Source organism: Eurypyga helias, unplaced genomic scaffold (assembly GCF_000690775.1).
Source record: "Eurypyga helias isolate BGI_N326 unplaced genomic scaffold, ASM69077v1 scaffold2298, whole genome shotgun sequence".
Classification (NCBI taxonomy): domain Eukaryota; kingdom Metazoa; phylum Chordata; class Aves; order Eurypygiformes; family Eurypygidae; genus Eurypyga; species Eurypyga helias.
In genome coordinates, this window is record NW_010267386.1 from 122,619 (window position 1) to 145,884 (window position 23,266).

The window sequence follows — 23,266 nt, forward strand, 5'->3', positions numbered from 1 at the left end:
GGTGGCACTGCTCCTGCCTAGGGCAGTACCTCTCCTCTGCATTCACAGGACAGCGCTGCTGCTCGGAGCAGTCAGACAGAAGCCACTTCTTGCCTACAGACCAAGATACATCCCGCAGTGGCTGAGGGGAAAGCAGTGCTCAGAGCAGGCATGATCCCTGCTCACCCTGGATGGTTGTCCTTCCCCTCAGCCTGTGCCGGAGCACGTCAAGGTCACACACACTGCCGTCACACACCTCATCAGGCTTTGCAGGGATTAAACTGAGCCAGAGCTGAGGAATTTCCTGCGCCAGAGGAACACCGCTGTACGAAAGCAAGACCAGCATATAATTGAAATAATTTATTTACCACTAGAGCACCACAAAAACAGACATACAATGTGTTAAAATACAGAGTAATCGATCACCAAAGTACAACACAGCTGTCCTTTAAGTTCCTTTTTTTTTTTTCCTCCTTTAAACCACGCCAACCATACAATTGTATTGATGCTAAACACATAAAAAATGCTGTCCTACCCCACCCAGCCAAGTGCTAAGATTTCCCCCCACCCCAGCCCCAGCCAACCCCTTGGGTCTGGTCTTTCAAGGTGCTGAACATTTCCCACCAGTTCTCGGGGACGTGGCTCAAGACAGTGGCAACTACCTCGTCACGATAAAGCTGCTGGCACAAAGTCCTTGAGCTGCTGCAGACCCATCTGAACACCATTCGGGGGCGATTTACATCAGACCTGAGTGGTGCTTAGGACTCACATTACCCCAGAAGAGGGGTATTTCACCCATGAGTTCTGCACATTGTAGGATCAGGCCTAACGTCCTTAGTAATTAAAGGGAAATACATGCCTAATAAACAAACAAACAAACCAAAAAAGAATATTGTAGGAGCTTTTATAATAGAGTATTTCAAATACTATCAGTGCATTTTGAGGAAAAAAAAAGTAAAAAAAAAAAATAGTATTCGATCTTTGGGTAATGACTTACAGAAATAAGGTGTTACACATAAATTTAGAGAAAAACTCCAAACCCAAACCAAATTTTTCAGCTGCGTCCAGCGCATAGTGAGTATAGTTGGACAACCACGCTAACTCTTTCAAAGTTTCAAAACTGGTTTTGAGCTGCATTCCCACAGTGGAGAATTGCAAAAAAATGCTGGTTAAGTTTTTAAAAATATGTTCATCCTTGTCTCCTTTCCTGTCCAACAAAAATACAGTTCTCATACTGAACCTGATAAAACTAATTTTGCTGCCGTATACAACAAAATCCAGAGTATTTACTACCCTGAGGAGTTTCACTGAGTTCAGTGCATCTTCTCACTGGAGTAAGTCTGGCTCAAGCAAGTGTTAGCAGGACAGATTTTTCACTTGTTCATCTCAACTCACTACATAAATCAGAAGTCTAACATACCTCCTCCTCTGCGCTGAGTCAACGGGTGGGATTAGATCATCTGCGGGGCTACGCTTCCATCTAGGCAACAAGCAGGGGCTCTACCGAAGCCCCGAGGAGCTGCGTGCGCAAGCCGCTGTGGTACTTCGGTTTTGCATCAGTGTTCTGCTGAAGCCAAAGAAATCGCGCTTCTTAAAAACTGGAGCTGACAACATCAAGCTCAGGAGCGTCCTCCTGACACCGCTTGGGTCAATGACAGAAAACGTCCTTCTCATCCAAGTAGTGTGTTCCTAACGCAGTTTTCCAGCTTTGCCGTGCAAAACCATGCATCACGTGAAATGAACCAAATGTGCCTTCTTCGTGATTTTGGGGTTTTTTTGCTAATTTAAGTTGGGGCTTTTTTTAAATGAAGTATGCGATGTGGAATTTCGGTTGGTGTTTTTTTTTTTTTACTCCCTCTACAATATTTAAACACGCGTAACAGCAACAAAATCCTAGGAACCCCACATTCCTTTTCCTTTTTTTCTTTTTTAAAAGACGCTTTAATATGAATTCAATTGAAAAAAGTACATATATTGGCAAACTCACAAAAATCAAAGGTCTGATCCTGCAATCCTTACACACGCACCAACAGCCTCAAGGGGCCTGCCGTGCCGCTGCAGAAGTTGAAGGCAAACCACCGTGACCCACAGCAGGAGCAGGACCAGCCCCACGGCCAAGTCCCCGCTGGGTGCAAGGTGGGTGCGCGGCTGCAAACCCAACCCGCTCACGCGGCAGTCAGGGCATCGCCGCGGCACAGGCTTCCTACCAGCCTTCCGCACAGGGGTGAACGCCATTCTCTGCAAGGGTTCGCCTCGCCTCCGCCAGGCTGGGACATCTCTTCTGGCAACACCTCGCTCCCTGCCCATCTGTTTGAATGTCTCGCTGAAAGGAAAAAAAAATGGCCCAGGAATCCGAACCGCATTCGCGATGCAAGTGTCACAAACCTGGACGACCGGGGAGGGAGGGGAGGAGGGGAAGGGAGAGATCGCTTTAATCCATCCTTTTCATAAAACAGAGAAACAAATGGAGTCAGGTAGCTTATGTCATAATGATGAACAATATACAAAGCACATGTATAGCAATTATTATAAAACATGTATTTGTAGTGCAAGTCAAAATATAGGGACTCTACTCATACTGGCCAGCTAGAGGGAAACACATGATTCTGAGTGATCAAAAAGAGCCCCAAATTCAAATTCAAACTCATGAGAGCTGACAGTATTACAGAGTACAAAAATATGGTGAAAATTTACACATTACACATAAAGTACTTAATTTTTTAATAGTTTACAAATAGAGATCTACAGATATGTTTCCAATTAAGCTGGCTTTTACTACCCACCTATTGTAATACTCTAGGTATGGTTACATATACCAAAAGAACAAAAAAATCCCATAGCATAGCTATACAGCAACATATTAAGGTCTGAAGATTAGACCAGTACATGTTAAATATTTCACTGGTTTACTAAACTGACATTTTAAATCATTTACAGTGAAAAAAAAAATCTTATAGACTTGTCTTTGAGACTGAAACAGAGTGTCCTTTATTTGTAAATTATTCAGTATTTAAAACAAGGGTTTGAGACCTTACAAGAAGCCTGTCTAGGCAGCTGGCATGAAAAATAAGGTATTTTAAAGGCAGAGTTTCTCAAAACTGTAATAACTGATTTCTATTTTAATCAAACTGAACTAACCATTACTTTTCTGATTCTTTTGAGCTTGTGTTCCTTTAGGCTTTATATGTATTTCTGGCAGCTTATCTGGTCTCCACTTTGTCCACATTGGCTGGTTTCCTTTTTTCCAATGACGATACAGAAATGTTCATTTGATGATAGTTTTTACACACAAATAAATAATGCACTGTTAACTCTACAACTAAGAGGAATGGGTAGGATGCCTACTGCGTAACAATACAGAGAGATCAAGTAAGGCACGGGACAGATACAGCAACTCCACTTCATGGGATTTTCCTGTTTTTTTCCTTTCACATAGTAACACTAACAAATTTCTTCCAGTGTTTATTTTTTAAAAGGTTTTTTTTTTCCTTTAACTTTGCTTCTTGTCTATCTCACACTATGTGTAGGTGAAATGTAGGATAAAGGCCTTCAATGTTTTGCTTCAGATGCCAGTTTAAAAAAAACAACAACAGAACAAACTTTCAAAGAGTTCAGTCTAGTACCGCTTTTTTTTCTTCTTTTTTTTTTCTTTTAACACTGATGAACCTGGGTTTTCATTTTTCTTTCTTTCCTTCTCACCCTCTCTTTCTTTTTTTCCTTGGTTATTTTTTTTAATACACACACATCATGCGGTTTCAGGGTTATCCTTTAGCTGCACTTGCAAGACTTCACGATCATGTTGGACAGCTGTTCGATTTTGGGTGTTTTGCCAATGTAGTAGAGGATGGTGAGGGGTTCCAAATCCTGGGACACACAGCACGGAGAGGCAGAAGCTTCTGGATTTATGGTGTTATACAAGCTGAGTACCTAGGAGGAGAAAGGACAAAAGGGAGAAGTCGTCAGCCACCTCTGCCTTCCTGCCATGGCAGAGCAGACTCCTTTCTGCATCGCTTCCTCCCAGAGTCCCTCAGAGAAAGCCCACTGAAAGCACATGACAAGATTCCTGGATTTTAGTACTTTCTATGCTTCTCCAGTTCAATCTGGTGTCCCACTCTGCCTGAGTTTCCTAGGGTTTTGTCCCTACAGCCTTAAACCTCGAAAGAGGTACATGCCTGGAGCCTGCCTTGAAAGCGCAGCCCTTCGAATCATCACGCACACTGTACTGGTACGGAAAGAAGGAACGGAAAGGTTTTCATCTGCGTCTGCAGTTTGCCATTTGCTGTTACAGGATTTGGGCTTTACAAGTGCACCACAGGGAGAGGAGAGCCCTCCTCTGCTTTTCCTCCCTGGCTACGCATTGCTAAGTCTGCCAATGCCACCCTGCAAGCACCGGGGCTCAAGCTGCAGTTACTCCTGTTGAGGATCAGCTGCGGTGAAGGGAGCAGTGCCGGTGCCTTATGTCACGTTGGATTCACACGCACGGTTCTCTGCAAGGGAAGTATGTAGGGTTACCCGCTGATGATGCATAGGTATTTCTGAGGATGCCATTAATGTGTTAGCCAAACACCAAGTGACCTTTTCCTAGAACTTCAACACAACGCTTGCAGCTCAGAGAGACAGAAGATCTGTTCAGGACAGCAACACTAACTACTTTATTAAGCAACTTCTGACTCCTTGGGCTACTATCCAAACCACATATTTGTGACCATGACAGTTATTCTTCCTCTTTCCTTTAAAAACAAGTGCTGCTCCAAACCGTGTACACTACTACTCCACACCAGCAGGGAAACAAACTTACCTTATTTATACCTCTGCCTGCTGACACTGCTAACAGCGCAATGCCACAGCCAGTGACAGCTGCAAAGGTTATCTACACCTGGGCCTGCACGCTCAGGAAGAACACAGCTTTACGGACCAAAGGGAAAGCAAGCTGCCCCTCGGACACAAAGAGTTCTGCCTGCTGGCTGATGCCGATCTCGTGTTTTAAGGGAGGCTTGAAAGAGGGGGCACACCGTCCTTGTTATGGACCTGAGGGTGAAACTCTTACTTTATGACAACTGTGATGCAAATATCTGCCTCATGCATTTACTGTCCTGACATATTTATTGACAGTTGAGAGAAATAAGCACTGCACAACAGATTACTTACTTATCCTAAAGCAGTTGGCTAAAATACCACATCTAATCCTTAAAATAAAAGGTCCCATCTATGATGACTATCAGTTTTTCGGCACCCTGAAAACAAAATTACTCCTTCGCTATAAATTTTCAAGGTACAAGAATGAATCTATCTTTTGAAGTGACAGCAACACATCCATGAGTACATTGTCATTAAATTCATCACGGTAGCATAGCAGTAACAATGAAAAATGGCAGGCCATAAAAGTAGGTGATAATCAGGTGGCAGGACTCAGCCCTTTTGTTACTCTGATAGTGTGTCCCTCGACACCTTTGCTGACAGAACTCATTGTGCCAGCATCCCCTCATGCTCTAGAATGAAAGATCCCTTCCCAAGCAGCCTCCCAACACTACACCACGCCCCTACTCACAAAGAGCATTCGATCCATCTACGTGTCGTTATCGATGGACACATTAAATGGAAAATCTCTGGGCCAATACATTCCTACTGCTTCAACATGAGCTTGAGACCATGTGCGGGCCCCTTTATAGGGCCACATTATCCTTAGTTATTGATGAAATAAATAAAAGCTTTGGGCATTGGTGCTGATGTCAGACCTAGAAACATATTTCACCCTACAGATATAAAATAAAAGCTGAAAATTAGCAAAATCACTACTTACTCTGCTGTGCTGAGTATCTGAACTCCATAAATATGGGCAGGCTCCTGCACAGAAATTAGCATGATATCCTTTAGGTTCATGAATCCATTTCCAGCCAAGATCCCTCTTGAAGTCAATATAAAGTGGACGCAGACAGCAATTATCCTGCACGTTCCTGGGAAATACAATGCCGAGAAACGCACCGGTCATAAGACAAACAACAGAGGGAATAAAAAAAAATCCAGTTGCTTGCTCCCTGAATGATGTTTTACATCCAGGCAAATCCGAGTCCCAAAAATTTGCAAACAAATCACATCAATTGTAGCTTATACTTTAACTGAAATCAGATGCTTAGACAAGGCAGGACTTGCATATACAGACAAAGCTAACAGTTTCCCTGAAGGACCAGTAGTTTTCTCCAGGTCCTGCTGAGTGGCCTCTGTGAGGAGGTGAGCACAGTGGAGGTGATAATTTGGCTGTTATTACTGGGCTGATGGGTCTGGGAATCATCCCAGATGTAACTCGGCTTCTGCTTTCTAAGGCCACAACCATCCCCATCTGCCACTACATCTGCGGGACTGGGGACCGCTGTGCAGATACCTGCTGCATACAGACCCCGGGGGGCTGCGAGTGAGGGTTCGTGCCCTGTTTGAAGTGCCAGTTGTAACAAAGCATGATAAGCCACTGCATTACACCTCACAGGCTGGTACTACTATGTAAATACACTGAATCTGGATCCATAGTTACCTAAAACAATAGGCAGCATCTAGAGCACGCTTCTTCCGCCGACTGGGCTGTTGCGACTCAAGTCTGTAGGAGGGTAACAACATTAGCAGGAGATGTGGGGTCTTCCCACTGTATTTTTTCCTATTGGACTTTAAAGCTTTCACATCACCACTGGAATATGTGTAGTCATCAATACCTTCAAAAAATACATTTTGGTGATAAACATTGTGTTGCTTTTTCTTCACAAATTAAATAAACCATCTCTTAAAAAAAATTTTCTCAGAAACTGGGCAATGATGGTATCAGCTGAGCATGTTTACTGGGGAGGTGGGGGCAAATTTCAACCTGAGATACCTAAAATATTCACAGTTCTCACGTATCTATCATATCAGCCCGCCCACATTCACAGCCATACAACGGCGTTTCAGTACCCTTAACAAAACTGAATATCTGAAAAGACATTAGGTCCCTTAATTCAGCCACTGCATCTGCATGGCTTAGTTTCAAATGTCCCAAGAAGTGATGCTTTTGGTGCTTCACTTAGGGCAGTATTCCCACCTTTTAACAGCCTTTTAAAGCCTCATAACACCATTAAGTGGCTCTGGATGCTTCACCTGCATTTCCCACTACTTACCTGTGAATTCTCTGTCTCCCATTGTCAGTTTATTTAAACCTGTTAATTCTCCCAAGAAAGTCAGTTATTCTAGCCCCTTAACTGTATGGACATGGCAAGAACACTAATGAAAATACTTCTTGAAGTGCCAATCAATGCCCTCACCTTTTGAATTCTCTCAAAACACTAACTGCTTTACTAACTTCTTGTCATGGCAATAGCATAGGCATTAGCCTTTCCTAGGAGTTGAAAGAGCTCCTGTTATGCCTGTTGCCAAGACCCTTTTGAAAATTAACCTCCCAAACCAGATTGTGTAAAGAGAAAAAGATACACTTTTCTAACACTCACAATTACAGTGACCAAATATACTAAACAATGTTTAAATACATTCGATGGTTTTAATCATAGGTACCTACATACATATTTACTTAGAGGAAAAAATGCCAACGCAGTGAAGAATAGTTAAAAAAACATTACACTTGACAAGGAACATAGCTACATCCTTGGAAAACAAATGAACCAAATGATTATATACTTTAATAAATGAAATAAACAGAATTTGGGTTGATGCTGCAGTTTCATACGTACTGGTGGATGATAACTATAGCACAGCCAATTAAAGTACATTTCCCTTTTTAAAACTGAAACTTCAACAGCTTAAAAATGCAAGTCATCTTATGTGGCCTTGATATATTTACTGTATCACCTTGTCTGCTGTCCATAAGAAGCACATACATTGATAACCCTAAATACAGGCTACTGTTTATTTTCTACTGCCCTCTCAATCCAATCTTTAAGTTTTTACCAAGCGTAACAAATACTTTCTGCAACTAATGCACCAGTACAAGTTAAAATAAATTCTTCGTGCTGATGTAGATATACAATCAGCACTACGTAATGTTGTTCTGATTATGACCCCTGAGAATCAGGCTTGCATGGGTGGGAGCAGGAGCATGCAGACAGGTAAAGCATCTCTGTGCCTTCAATACACAGTGCACTAGCAGTAAACCACTGTAGGACATTTATACAAGCCATGGCACATATTGTTCAGCTCTTCCCGAAGCGTCTGATGCCATCGCTCAGAGTAATTTAAAATAATACTGATATGATCAGAAAAAAAAAACCCAAGAGTAGCTGGAGATATTCAATGGGCCTGAAGAGCTGAAAGCACGTGTGCAGGTGCTTCTGAAGACTGGGATGCACAGTGAGGACACAGGAAGGTGCTTCTGTAAGCAAGGCAGCCACCTGTTGCCTTACCTATACTTCTCAAATTTCCATGACAAGTACTGTTTTCTCTAATACTCATAAACGCTCCATGCGCACACACAGATCTTCTGCAAGCAGCTTGTATGTGTGCCAAACACTTTCCGAATTTGACTTCCAGCAGCAGCCTTCTCTACTAACGCTGAACTGTTACAGTGCCAGGATGGACAGCAGTCAAAGGGTTTATTTTTGAAACATTCAGCAAATTTTCTCATGACTATCAAACAATGGGTGGCCTACCATCTTCCATACACCCCAAACTGTATGTATATCCAGCGTGCATGCTGCAAACTGTAACGCAGACACTTAAGGACATGGGAGCTGCACACAGGGAATGAGACAGCTTATTCATGCCATCTGGTAATAGTTCAGCTGATAGAGTTTTACCCTTGTGCCTTCAGTACCATTTCCTACCAGCTGAGAACCAAGATTCTCAAAAGAACAGGTTTCCAATTGGCTGAATGCCATTCAGAGAGGCAGTAACGGCCTTTGTCCCTCTCCTCAACCAGTAAGTACCACCACATTTTAAAAAGTTTTTTTCTTTCATTACCTGCAAATCTTGCTTCAAGCTCCTCACTTTTATTTGGGATGATATAATTATTGGAAGGCACGAAGGTGCAGCACGGACAATGTAAGCTTATCTTAAATCCAAGGTTCCTGTCTGCAAAACATAAAAGTAAGTGGAGTTGTTTTTTACACATGGAATGACCCTGAAATACTGCCGAGTTAATGGAGGAGCAGCTGGGGCAGGAGTGAAGGCTAAGAGCGCTTGTCACCTCTGTGATGGAGCCACTCATGTACAGCCTCAGTGACATCAAAAGACAACCACTCTCCTTCAGCTCTTGTTTTAACTACTTTGCTGTCGATGTAGCGCTGTCCTGGTGATGATAACTCTTTAGATTTTAGAACCTGCAAGAAACAACAAATATGATTGTCTACAGGTTAATATTTATGTGTTTTTTATTAAAATGGAACACCGACATTATAAAATACCACAAGAAACTATTACAGCTCAAACCTTTATGCAGCTGATATACATTCAGGCACATTTTCAGAAAGAATTTTCGTAGGGTGTACGGGGAGAGGAAGGTGATATAAACCAACTGTAATGAAATCAGCTTATGCTCCCAAAGAAAACATGCCATCATGTATTCCTTCCTAGAAGACTGCCCTGAAAACTTGTTCTGTGGTGGTAAAGTGACTGGAACATCAAAAAAGGCTATTGTACCTCCTTCAGTAATACTTACACTGGTTAGAGTATAATATCAGAGGCCAAAGTAAAGCCTGTGCAATGTAGTTTCTACACTGAAGATACTATACTGCTCACCCATAACTGGCCTGTATAGTATTGCCTTACTATTGCTTCCAGCCTTCACTCTGAATTCAGGTACGAGTCATGCATTAAACAGAACAAAGCTGCTGTCCATACAGGTAACCTGGGGGCATGTGGAGACAGACTGGTGTGAATCATGGCCACCCACAGATTTGTGCAACAAGCCGTGCTGCTTCCATCCAAACTTTGGTGCCAGCTGTATTTGTATCTGCGTCAGAAGTTTCAGCAAAGATTGCTACTGAGGATGCAATAAAAAAAATACCTGCCCAATAAAGCCCCCAGCTCCTACCTTTCAAGATGCAGCACTGCACACGTGAAATTTCAAGTGCCCACAGTTTTCTTCCCATCTGAGCAATTAAGTGCTTTCCCACATACGAGTACAGCCTGCTATTATTTACTCTAACCCTAGGATGAAAACAGCCGGACTTCTGGCTGCTAACAGGTTTCTGGTTTCCCGATTATTACTATGTTGATAGTTTTGTGATGCAGGAAGCTGGAATGCCATGCAGCATTAAGACAACTCTGATGAAGATTCCACACGATAACATCATTTTGTAACTTTTGGCATGCCAACTGCACAACTTCATATATTATTTTGGGTTCTTCCTCTCTTTAACCATCCAAGTCCATCTCCAAATGAGTAACTGACAATGCCTCATTGTTTCCTCCTGTTTTCTCAGCCCAGACCAACCTGACATCTTGCAAACGCCGCTGGAATGAAACAATGGTGAAACTGCATCATACATGTAAAGAAAAATATTTCAAAAGAGGTGTGAAATTATGTCATCATGATAAAATTAGGCTTTTCATAATTAAAACAGAAAAGCGGGCCTGAAAAGGCTGGATTCTGTCCAACATGCAGAGTCTCCTTATTTATATCAAGGGAGTGCTGGACCTCTCAAAGGCCAACAGTGCAGCTCCCACAATAACATTTGTCTTATGAGAACAACCGCAGCGTGACAAGCTCTTTGCCTTCTTTCCGATCAACACATTTAGCAAAAAGATGTGAGAAGGCATTGGTCCAAGTCTAGAAAATTACCAAGTGCCCCTAGTAGGCGATGCTGAGCCCTCCAGTAGAAGCTGAGGGCACTCAAACATTGAACACTGGGACTCCTTTTTATGAGCAAGCCTTCAAACAAAGTGTTTGAACAACTGTTTACAGAGAGTCTGGCAGCAGCAAGGGGACTACCATTGCTCAGAAGTGCCAGAGGGATGAGAGAATAAGCAATCAATGCTGGGAAAGTCCCAGAGAAGTACAAATAGAACGCTGCCATCCCTTTGGTCTTTATCAGGTCAACTCAAGTGTTTCTGAGGATGTAATGCAGCTGTCATTCTGAAAAGATGTGTTGGGGCGGGGGTGTGTGTGTGAGGCAAATGGGACACAAGAACTTGGCTCATTTCTCTTCCTTTCTGCACAGTCATATCTTTCCAAAGACTCCAGAAACTGCATACCTCAGTTTTGGCAGTGATGTAAGGATCTAAAAGTAAGTAATGTGCCAAAAGCAATCTCCCAATGTTAACTATAATTGGTCTTAAATATGTTCTGAAGACTCAGCTTTGCCTTGGTATACAAAATAAAATGTCTTTACCCCAATCCCATTGCTATCAAAAGACAAACTTGAGGGCTGGCAGTATGTAGCTGGCATGAAAGGCATTTGTAAACATACAAGAAATCATCACTGCGTGTATCCAAAGACACAAGGAACATCCATCCTCACCGATGAACTGAATGACAAGAAAAGTGTTTGCAAGTTTCAAAACTATAGGACATTGTGGGACAGGATGGACACGGTGGATTAAACAAGCTAGATACTATCCATATGCTATGGTGTCTAGCTATCTGAAAGTAAGGCCTCTCTCCATGTTGGTTTTGCTGCATGTTCAGGAAGACAATTATGAAGAATGAGCTAAAAAGTCACCAAGTATGGCACAGTTTCCACAACTGACATCATAGGTTAAAAAGGCACTAGCAGTTCTTCTGCAAAAGGTTGTTAAGTGTGATGAGTGCCATACTTAGTGAAATTAGCACATCTGCTTCTAACTCCTTCTGGGCTGACTAAGTGTCTTTACAGTGTCAGGGTGATGTATGATCTCAACAACCTGATTGCTTGTAAGCAAAAATGATCTTTTAGCCTCACCATTTCCATGTTTTCCTTCTTTTTCTGTTACATCTTTGCAAGTGTGGAAAGTTAATGGATGATAAAATCCTAGGCTGGATCTTCAGGTTCTATTTCCTCCCACAAATAACCTGATGAAGGACTCTTCACTTCCTTTCCTACACTGCATTCCATGTTTCCATTCACACTGAAGCAATGGCACTCTACATGGTCGTGAACACAGTGGCCTCTCTGTAGGAACCCATGAGAAATTTTTACAGCTACAGTATGTTCTTCAAATGAATCTTCCAGGAATTATTACAAGATAAGCATTTGAAGGTTTCTCTACCATTTCACCCTTTTGTTTGCTTCTTTGTACTTTACATTACATTTCTGGTCTTGCCTTCCCCACCAGCACACACCTCCTTTTTCTTCCAATACACCCTCAAGCATATGTCCCCACTGAAAAACTTCTCTTTCAGTATTACCAATGCTTTCTTCCTATTAGATCAGCTAGTTTAGTTCGAAAGAAAGAAGAAAAGCCTTTTCTGTGCCTTACAGCGTTTGTGCTTGAAAGGTTGTCTTCTACTTCCAACTATACTGATTGGTCTCAGAAGAGAGATTACCTTTACCCATAAACATTGCCTTGCCTTGCCTATAAACACTGCCTTACCTTTATGCTTAGCCCATCACAACCACATCAAACATTTGCTATCAGAAATGCTGCTGTGCAACTTGCAGCTGCAGGAGCTAAATGAAGGCCTAAAGAGCAGGCAAAAAGAGTTTTCAGCACACTAAAAATATTAACAGAAGACGAGGAAAAAAGAACCCACAGGAGAGAAGGAAGGCTGAATTAAACTTTCCCTTTAATCCTTTCTCATTTCCTTCTGGCACCTTGTACAAACACTCCCTCTTAAAAGAGGCAGAAAGATTCCTGTCTATGGGTCGTGACGTGAATGGTTAGGGCTTTTGGGGTGAGGGAGTACCGTGCATCACCACCTGCGGGTAGAGATGACAGATTCAGTCACTTGCAGGAGTAGAAGACAGAGTTTCCACACACACAACCTCACCCCACTCACTCACAAGCAACACATGTAAACACCTGCATGCACAAGAAGCTGACGATGCACAACTGCACGCGTGCAGGTGTGAGCATGCTCCCCTTCGCACACGTGCGAGCGGAAGCTCAGAATCAACAAACTCAAAATTCAGGTTGTGCAATTTTACAAATACCCATGAAGGATCTCTAGATACCACATACATGCAGCTACTGCCAGCAGATCACGGCCAAACACACACACGAATATATGAATGACGCAGTTAATTGCAGGAAAGGGCTCATGAAGCAGCCAGACGCAAACAAAGCATTGCTCTTGCTTGTATGGCTACACATGTTCAGGAAGCCCACTCGGGGACCTCAGTGACGACCACGCTCACATGCCACCCTTGTCAGGCCTGCCAGATTACTGGTGTTTCATAAATCATTCATTGGTTCTGCAAAGGCATCCTGCTCAGTCTTTAGGGGGAGACCCTCTGCTCAGCTAGCAGGGATTTGTCTGTGCTCCTGCTCATCTGTTAGAGGATGCCGGACCATGATGCTATCTTGGAAGCATATTTCAAATCACCATGACGAGGACACTCAGTGGTGAAAACACTTTAGTTCTGTCACAAACTGGTTTCAGAAGAATGGCAAGCAAGTTTCCAGAAAATACTAAATTTCTCTAAAATTTCTCTAAAATACTTCTGCCACCTGCTATGTTTATTTTTCAGAACAACTGGAAAGCATTAACTGATATATTTTTCTAAAATGTAAGTATCAAGTAGCTGAAATCTTCGTTAAAATACTGGAGGATGAAACTGTTTATTTATATGCACACATGTTTACGCTCTCATCTAACTACCACACATTTCTGAGTATAAAAATAAGGACAAGGATTGTCTTAGTCCATATTTTATAAACTGTAAAGTACACTGAGAACACTATCTAATTCATCATAACAAACAAAGCAGAATTTGCAAAATTAGAAGAAATGTGGCTTCTTTAAAAAATGGGGCATATGAGAGGCTGATATAAGCAGAGCAGCAGCATTTCGGCATCAGTGTAATTATACTGGTCCAAAAACAAACCCAAAAAACCTCCAAAACCCAAGACTGCTAATAGAAACATAATTATTTTGCTCAATTTTTCCTTTGCTGACTCACCTTCTCATATATATAGGCAGTTAAGCAGGGGATAACTGAATGAACACATCAGTGTATGTACTCTAGACAATAACCACTGAGTGCAGATGCCAGAACAGCCCATCTTCATGACTCATTACACACACAAAAGGAAAAAAATTGACAGAAAGACACACTGGTTCTTTCAAATAACTAGAGCTCCAGAACAGCAACTGGCTTAGTTTATTTCAGATTTGATGGTCTGGCCAATAACCACTTCTAGTCTCCTATAGTTACCACAATCAGATGCAGAAGAATAGGCAAGTTACAATTAAGTATAATTTACAGTGGAACAGTTTTGGCTAATAAATTCATCACCTCCCCAGCAAGCAAACAAACAACCGAATGTGGTATGCACAGGCTGATGCATCAATGACATACATCTGCTGCAGCCAAGAAAACCCTAAGCACACACCAAGGGCCAAGCTTTAGCAACAACAAGGGCATTTTATAGCTAGGTTTGAGAATTATAGTCAACAACTGTTAGAAAATATTTCTGGTGACTTAGAGTTTCTTAAATCAAGTTGATGAACTTCTAAAACATAAAAATAAGATCATATGGCCACTTAGAAATATCTATCCTATCTGCCACATTGTCCTGGAGCTTGGGATGGTCACTGCTGCCAGCCAGCATGGGTTCTGCAATCACTGAATAGCAGTAAATACGGCATTATCTTGTAAAAACCTGTTATTAATCTGTTTTTCCTCTCCATTCATTCTGGACTGTCTGATCTCCTCCCTCCAGATGCTGTTGGCTCCCTGATAACTTCCTTCCTTCCCTCCTCTTCTCTGTCATTTCAGGCTCCTGTGATTTTCTTGTGTATTACAACATCTTGGCAGACTCACTAATCTTTCTCTTACTTATCAGTCATTATCCATGGTTTCCATTGGAACTTCAAGGGCCTTTTAAAATAATGGAAATAACCTGACATGTACTTGTAAGCTCAAAGTAAATAAGCCCAAACAATGAGATCCAGTGGTAAATGATGTGCTAATGCTGGTTAACATCAGAGCAGAGATAAGTTCAGCTATGCACAACATCATGGCTGAAAACTGCCGTTTAGGATAACCTCTTCTGAACTAGAAGAAACCTGCAGTGCACACCAGCCTAACCCTCTGCAGTGGAATAACCAGATTCCCAAGCCTACATATGCAGCTGCTTGTGGTTTCCAAACTCTTACATACTCTTCAACCTACTGAAAGATTCACTCACTGCTTGGTTCCAGATTTCAAAGGTCTCTTCAGACAGCTCTCAGGGACTTCATCCAGCCCTTTCTGAAGCTTCAAGTTAAAAAATGACCATGGTAATTCTCAATCCTTTCTTACTCCCTGGTTAAGTTTGAGGTCTTTGATCCTAGCTTGGACATAAGGATAAGCAAATCATTAATTCTGTTGCAAACCTCTTCAGTTTCTTGCTCATTATATGCAAAAACATATGTTGTATAGTGCAAAATCTCCATATAGTATCTTTTGCCAGATAATTGGGATCTACTGGCTATCAACATTTTAGCTTATTCTTATCACCACCACTGCAAGAGAGTGACTGTATTTTTTCAAAAATTCTCAGTGTGACTTTTCATGCACTTCTTGTAATCACTTCTGCAAAAGAGTAATTCAGAGTCTGCCTTCAGTGCCATAGAGTTAAAAAGGCTTTACAGTCCCCCTGCTTATCAATGGAAGTCTTTCCATTACTTGCAAAGGTCTCTGAATCAGGCTCAAACCGAGGGTAGAATCTTTAGAGACCCGTATATGAGATGCAGAGTTCCTGCCAAAATAAAAAGGTATGGAGTACTTGCCAAAGTTTTAAAAAAAGCCATAGCTCTCTGATCCATCTGCTAGGAACTTGCCAGACACGTTCTTCATGCAAACTTGAAAATAAAAAGAACATATTGCACACATAACCCAACCCCTTTTATTTCTGGATGGGCTACAGCTGCAGTAGGATCCTCTTACAGTGCTGGCTGCTACTTGCTTAAAGGTAAAAGAAGGTGAAGTGCGAGGGGGTAAAGAGATGAGCGGGTAAAGCAGGTCAAAAAGGGAGGGGAAGTCAAGTATGCCATGGAATCACCATGACCGACTCACTGCATCTCCCTGTGCCGAGGGGATGAGCTCCCGGAAGAGAACAGATCCTGAGAAGGGATTTCCTCTCCATTTGTTCCCCAAGCAGGGCCTTCCTCCTGCCACTGAAGATACATGTGCAGTGTAAGTTGGGGATACAGCCCTGAGGCTGATCAGACTGACTTATACTTAAGCAGGCAGGAAGACTCTGCATTGTATAAGCAATAAACAAGAACAGAGGGTCTGGGGTCCTTCTCCTGGAAGATTCTGAAATATTGAGTGCAATTTCCTGCCATTTAGGAGATTTTAAGATAGATCCAAAGAAAGATTTTATATAAAATGAAGCAAAACAAAAAAAAATCCCGTAAACTTATCTAGCATTTAGCTTTAACTTGCCAGAGGCACATTATGTTTTATTAAAGTATCAACAAAGAGAAGCCAATGTCAACAAAAACAAGAGTGGGTTCTCCTGCCTTCTAGCCAAATCCTCTAGATCCTGCAGGGTACTCCTGTGTTCATCTTCTCTTTAAGCACAGGTCTCCCACACCCTTCCTCTTCCTCGGTCCTGCCCTGACAGCTGTATCTCACATTCACATGCCTTTTACTGCAACAATTTGGCACGCCACTTTCTTTTCTACCTGAAAGTTTGGAGTTACTGCTTCTTCTAAGATGCTGTCTTCTTCTGCAAGTCACTCCTCTTTCTTCCCCTCCTCTTGGCTACATTGTTCTCCATCTCCTTGTGGTTTCCTTTTCCCCCCACCTACAGGCTTCCACCCAAACCACTCCTGTTCTCCTCCGCTTTCTTCCATCATCTGTTCTTCATACAGGCTTCATATTGTCCCCTACACCTCCCCAAAACAGCCATATTGCCTTCCCTGCTCCAAAAGGCTCCCTAGCGCAAGGCTAGCAAGCCAACCTGATGTTCCTCAGCCCAGCAGATCCCATCAGACTGCATCCCAAAGAGCAGGAACCCAAACCCAGTGGCAGTTTTTTGGCGTGTGTTCTGCATTCCTACGCCCCCCATAATGTATAAGCCCTGCAAACGGCAATCAATCTATCAGCTCAGTGCCCCATGTTTCTATGCACGGTCGTGTGGAGCTGGGAGTATGCAGTGGCTCGTGCCAGTAGCTAATGGGGATATTATATACATCTACAAGTCATCTTCAATAACTGCTCTGTTCCTGGCAAGAGGTGGCTGCATCCGAGATAAGCTCTCAAATCCCTGTGAATAGGACACGGCGATAAATACTTCCCTTCACCCACGCTCACAGGTTATTTGCCAAAGGTACTCTATACATGGTCTCCAGCCTACTGACTTTTTTTGTAGGGGATACAATATTTGGAACCAAGAAATAAAAGGATTCTGGAACAAGGAGAAAGCAGCAATTTGACTGAAATATACTGCAAATTAATTTCCTCTGGTCCTGATCTGTTGCTGAGGGGGCCAGGGAAGGAGGAGGAGGTTGGTAGAGTAGAAAGTTATTAGGTCCACACTTCATACTGAGTTTGGCACTTCAAAGAGCACTGTACGTTTGCCATGTACCGTAACCTTGTAACCTCTCAGATCGCGAGAGTCTGGTTTCAGGACAGCGATACATAAATTGTGAGGTCCAAATATACTACTTCAGATGTGGGTCACGGCAACGGCAGTCAATTAAAATCAAATGCCCCAGGTGATATCTGTAATACAGACATCCTGCGCCAGCTCACAGCCACAAATCCTGCTTCCTGCTATTTTCTTCTGTGGCATTAGAGACGGCACTTTTTGGCAAGAAAAGAGAGCGAGGCCCCTCTGCTCCTGATTATACGGAGATCAGTCTGGAGTAGCTCTGCTGCAGTCAGCGTAAATTGCCTCAGATTTGCACTGCGGAGATTTGGCCCAAATCTATAGTAGCTCGCTCTAAACGTATTCCCTAACTGAAAAACAAGACAAAACACTGTCTGAATTGAAAGTATTTGAACAACCGACTGCGGTTTAAATTTAAATCTGACTCATAATGGGGTAATATGTTCTACAGCATCTTCCTCCTCATACCTCCAAGCAAGGAGAGAGGGCCTTAAAGAGACGGGGGTCACTACTGTCTAGGAGGCAGATGGTTCTTCTTAGACCCCAAGCAAGCTGCACAGAAGCCCTTGGCATGGATGGGCCCTCCCTGACATGGAAAGACCAAAGCTCTGCTCCTGCTTGTTTCAACTTCTTCACCACAACCTAATGTGTCCACCAGGCTTTAACCTGGCACCGTTCACTTGCTCCAACCCTGCGCACCAATACTTCCCCCGGTACATCCCCCACATATGCAGCCTCTCAGGTACCCCCACTCGCAGCAGCCGTGGGTAACGATGACGATAAAAATCGATGCTTCAGCTGCATTTTTCATGACGCTTTATGATGTGTTAACAAAACATGGCACCGCTTCCATAGGAAGTAGTTATTACTTGTTATTGTTTGACCGTCTGTACATAATAAAACTACCCTAAAAACAATACAACAGTGCACTCTGAACGGTGGCTTTTCACCCTGCAAAGGTTTCCACTCGCCCAGCTTTGCGGTGGTGCCTATTTATTTTTTGGAATGCTGATTCATAAAAGACAAGCTTTTTTTCTGAAGGGTGCAGGGACTTTATTCATAAATACAGAAGCACCTTAATAAAAGAAAGATGTGATGAAGTCTTCAAAGCAGGCAAGAAAACTGATGAACAAAGACATTCCCATAACAACTGAGCTTTATCTGATCAAATTCCAATAAAGCTTGCATTTGGCACAAATCTTTAAAAACATAGCAAGGGCCACTGGAGGATGCTAAAACTTGTTTATTTAATATTATTCCTCCTCCCTCTCCCAAAAGTCCTTTATCCTCTTAATATTTTCGGAATACTGAACACTGAGAAATGCATCGAGTGAACGCGGCACAGTGGAAGGATGGAGGAGAAGCACGGGAGAGAGCTCGCCTCATCTGAGGACACGTCGCTTCCTTCCTTCCCTCCGGCTTCCCACTCTCCAATGTGCTGATGATCAGCAGATTAACCCTCACTTTCAGGCAGAAGAAATAACAGAAAAGATAGTGCCTTTAAAGAATTTAATGCTCTGTGGCTTCACTTAGCAGAGCCAAGAAGAGACAGAAGCTTTTATACCAACCTTATAAAAGAAACTTAATTCCTACTTCTGTGAGTTTTATTATTTTCCTTCCTAAGACTACTTAGTATGTGAACTGCGCTTCCCATCTGTGCAGGAACACGCAGATGAGGCTGACTAATCCTTAAATACCAAGAAAAGTATTCTGGGTGAAAACAGACATTAAAGAAATTGTTTCTGCTCTTGGGGATTACCACTTGCCCACTGGCTTTGTGGATGCGTCCAGGGCACTTCCAGGAGAATTAATCTCCAGGACCTACTGCCCAGAGAAAACCAGGGGACAGTAGACCTGGCAAACAGATCCACAACTGCTCGCTCCCAGCATAAATACAATGAGATGCTCTCTGCTCCGACCCTGCCTCTGAGATGGGAACAGAGTCCTGCTGCTGCGGCTGAGCTGGGAGCGAGGGGCCACAGCACCAGCTTGCCATGCCAAGCAGCCTCAGACTGCCTTCCCGGAGTCAGTGCAAACAAGGGCTGCAGGAAAACACAAAGTCCTTTTCTGATGTGGTTTGGAAAAGGAAGCCAAGTATAGCCTGAGGAAAGCTTAGCCGAAAAGGTGCTGTCTTGCATTTCTTTTTTCACTTTACGGGGTAGATCTGTAAGGTCAGAGGACCACACAAAGAAAGAATCAGGAGGATAAACAAAATATTTATATTCCGCTTGCTTACTTTTTTCCATTTACCCTGCACATCTCTCTCTAGCTGATCCTAAAATAGTCCTTCAGAGTAATATTGTCCCTTCTGAACCAGTGGTATATATCCTACTACTAGACCGACATTGGACTAAATCTGAGAGCTCTAGGAGAGCAGTTAGGAGACCTGCACATGTTCAGGGATGGACATTTTCCCAGTGAACCACAAGAAGAGAGCTCTGACTCTCTCCAGAAGACTTATGACCCTCTCTTCCTGCTTGCTGAGAAAGATGAGGGGACACACGAACAACCATTCCCTGAAACTACAGGTATGAGAGGAACTTCAAAACCCTCACCAAGATTCCCTCAGCAAAACACTAGGCAACCTGAAACTTGGTGGGAGGAAAAAACCCCAAAACCCCCTAATAATTATATGCTGCTTATGCAAGATGAGAAACCACATTGTTCCTTCTGGGCACGACAGCCTTGGCAAGCCCAGCACGTATCTCGCAAGACAGGAAGTGGTGCTTCTGCATGGAGGAGGAGCGGCAGCTGCACGTGCCAATTACACCAGCATCCTCCTCTGTAAGGCTCTTTCCATGCCTGACTTTTCACGCTGGAAGATACTCGAGAAAGTCTTCAGAACATATTTGCCTCTGCCACGGAAATGAGCACCTTCCTCGTCCCCTGCTTTTACCTTCTAATTAACATTTGTTCCTTCCGCCACTGCTAGACACCCCTAGTCAGTCTATCACTACCCAGCCCTCAAGCTCCTCTCTAGCATCACCCTGGCACCAATGCCTCCGACCCATCCTTCCCCACCTTCAGCTCCTTAGATTTTTTCTTTCTACTCCTTAAAATTCATATCCTAAGTTTTAGGATGTTTTCTATAGCTCTGTCCTCAGCACATCCTCCTCTTCAACTTCTCCTTGCCTTTGCTTCTCCTGTGAAACACTCCATGCTAACCTCGTGTGTTGTGGGGGAGATGAGATGCAGCAGCATTTAAGGACTCTGGTACTCCTGCAGCAGAGCTGCTGGTAAGAAACCCACGCAGTTCAGACTGACCACCACAGAGCTCAGGTAACACTGGCATACAAGGTTTAGAAGGGACCTGCATACAAACCTGCAACAAGTGATTATCAGCAGTTGCATCACTTGTGACCAAATGTGACCAAAGAGGGGGGAAAAACAACCAGCAGAAGGAAGCTACAAGAGCTTCTAAGTAAAGCCGAGAGAACCAACAGGCAGCTTTTATCATTTTAATAGGTGTTCTGCAAGGGAAATGCTCCAAAGACAGCTTGCCTCTCTACAGGCAAAGGAGCAAAGTAACATGCCTAAAATATGCCTGGCGCAAACACACACTCAGAGCTCGCCGCCTCTGGCTTGCTTGTTACTTGGTGGAGAAAAAAACCTAATCCTACAATAACCTGCACTCATTACTCACCTAACACTTCACTCAGCATACCCCACCCAGTCTAAAAAAGAAACTGCCTTACTCACCAGCTATATATTTATCTAAAGGACCCAAGTACCTGCCCTGGATGCAGGTGTCAGTCATTTCCATGGGCACAGGCTTGCTGGAGTCAGGCTCTCCCAAATAAGCTCCAGCTGTTTCTCATCACAAGGCGAAATCCCAGCCAAGCAAAGGCCCTTTCTTTCCTACCTCCGCTGAACCCTTTGTGTCCCACGTTCCTCAGTCATGGAAAGGCAATAAGCTGAGCTCAGGCAACCGCAGCTGTACTCCTTTCAGGTGGCTAACAGCTTCCAAAAGTAGAACAACAGAAAGCCCAGAGATGCCATCAACTCGTTTTAGGATGTCTGAACACTGAGGTCAAGCCAGAACATAGAATCGTTTCCACAGGCTGCTGTGGTAGCATCACAGGGACTCATTGTGTCTTTCTCTGCGATGGCTGTTACATGCCACCTCTCACTAAAGACTTTTAACAAATGACACGCTATTTAGTCAGCTTTTATGCCAGCCTGTCCTTGGGAAGGAAGGCAGTCAGGTCACAGACGTGAAGCCGAGCACCCAGTGACCACCTGTGGACCTGAACCACATTCGACTGGGAATCACGCTTCTCCTACATTTAAATGATGTCTGAACGGTCCAGTGCGCTTTTTCCTGCTGCCAGTCTCTAAGGCTGGCTTATACCGTCACTTCAGCAAGCATGTGAACACAAATTTTCCCCTCTCTCTGCTCCAAGTTTGGCTTGCACTTGCCCAGACCAGGCAGGAAAAGGTGAACGTTGGAAGTGAAGGTGAACGTTGGAAGTGAGGGAGAAGACTAATTCAAATTTGCACCCACTGGATGCAAAACGGACTCTACAGTGCTGCAGACCCGGGGCAGTGTTCAGGCATGGCCGATGAGGGCAGCAAGAACAGACCCAGAGGGGCTCAATACACTTTTACAAGGTGGTTTCCTACCTGGCAGTGTTTTCCACAGACACGTCCCAAGTTGCTGGAACAACCATGAGTTTGACTCAGTATAAATCTGCTGGGAGCTGAGCCCCTTTTGGTCTCTGTATTTCTCAGCAAAGCGATCTATGCTTTAGATGAAATATGCTGTAGACAACATTTGCACAAATGCACAGACTCTATGTAAGTGACTTTACAGATAAATGTTATATACACTCAGGAGAGAGAGAGTCATGCGGTCCTTTCCTTCCTCACTCCTCAGTCCCTGATTTGTCCAATCTTTTGCCTCAACCCCATGGCTACTATACAGAGACCAGGTCTGAAACTTATAGACTTTGAAACGCAATTATTAACAATGCCGTTTCTGCGAGGAACAGTTCACTGGTCTCTCCTGAACAGAGACCAGAGGGAGAAATTTGACTTCTGTGTAAACTACAGTACAGGCCAGGGGTTGGAGGACAGAGATCCTGGGGATGACTTCTTTTGTTCTGTCATTTATCTTTGGAGTCCTGAGGCACAAGAGCTAGAAGCAGCTTGCACATTTCAGCTTCATACGATTTTCGATAAAGTCCTTTCTAGGAAAGACACAGGAAGTAAGAGGCTACTTTGGAAAGACGGGATTCAACCACTTCTCGCTGTGGTTTATCCCACCTGCTGGATGGGTACAAGGTGAGTTTGCTGTAGAAAGATAGGGAGATGATGTATACGAGGCGTCTCCATACCTGGTACAGCTCTATCCGCTGCTCGGAGACTCGTGCCTTCGAGTTCTGCAGGCGGAAGACTCTGAACTCAGCCTTCACCAAATTGGATGCGTTCTTCTCCATCGCTGAGACGTCAAATCTGACGATTCGGAAGTAAAGGCTGTAATAGCTCGGTGGGATGGCATCTGCAAGAAGGCAGTGTGATTTTATTATTTTTTAAATGATAAAATACATTGTTCTTTCAAACACTGTAACACAAGATAGACTCAGTAAGGGATATACCTGTAGCATGGTTCAGTTTCCAACTAATATTATTA

General features: G+C 43.3%; 1 protein-coding gene across 1 annotated transcript; it reads right to left on the reverse strand.

Annotated features, from left to right (window-relative positions):
- Positions 1–2,384: 2,384 nt before the first annotated feature.
- Positions 2,385–23,165, reverse strand: TGFB2 (transforming growth factor, beta 2; the record flags this gene model as incomplete). The annotated part of the gene is made up of 6 exons (XM_010157381.1): positions 2,385–3,906; positions 5,780–5,933; positions 6,506–6,680; positions 8,911–9,021; positions 9,137–9,269; positions 22,971–23,165. Coding segments are annotated over 6 exons (927 nt in total), but the record flags the coding sequence as incomplete, so codon positions are not given.
- Positions 23,166–23,266: the final 101 nt, after the last annotated feature.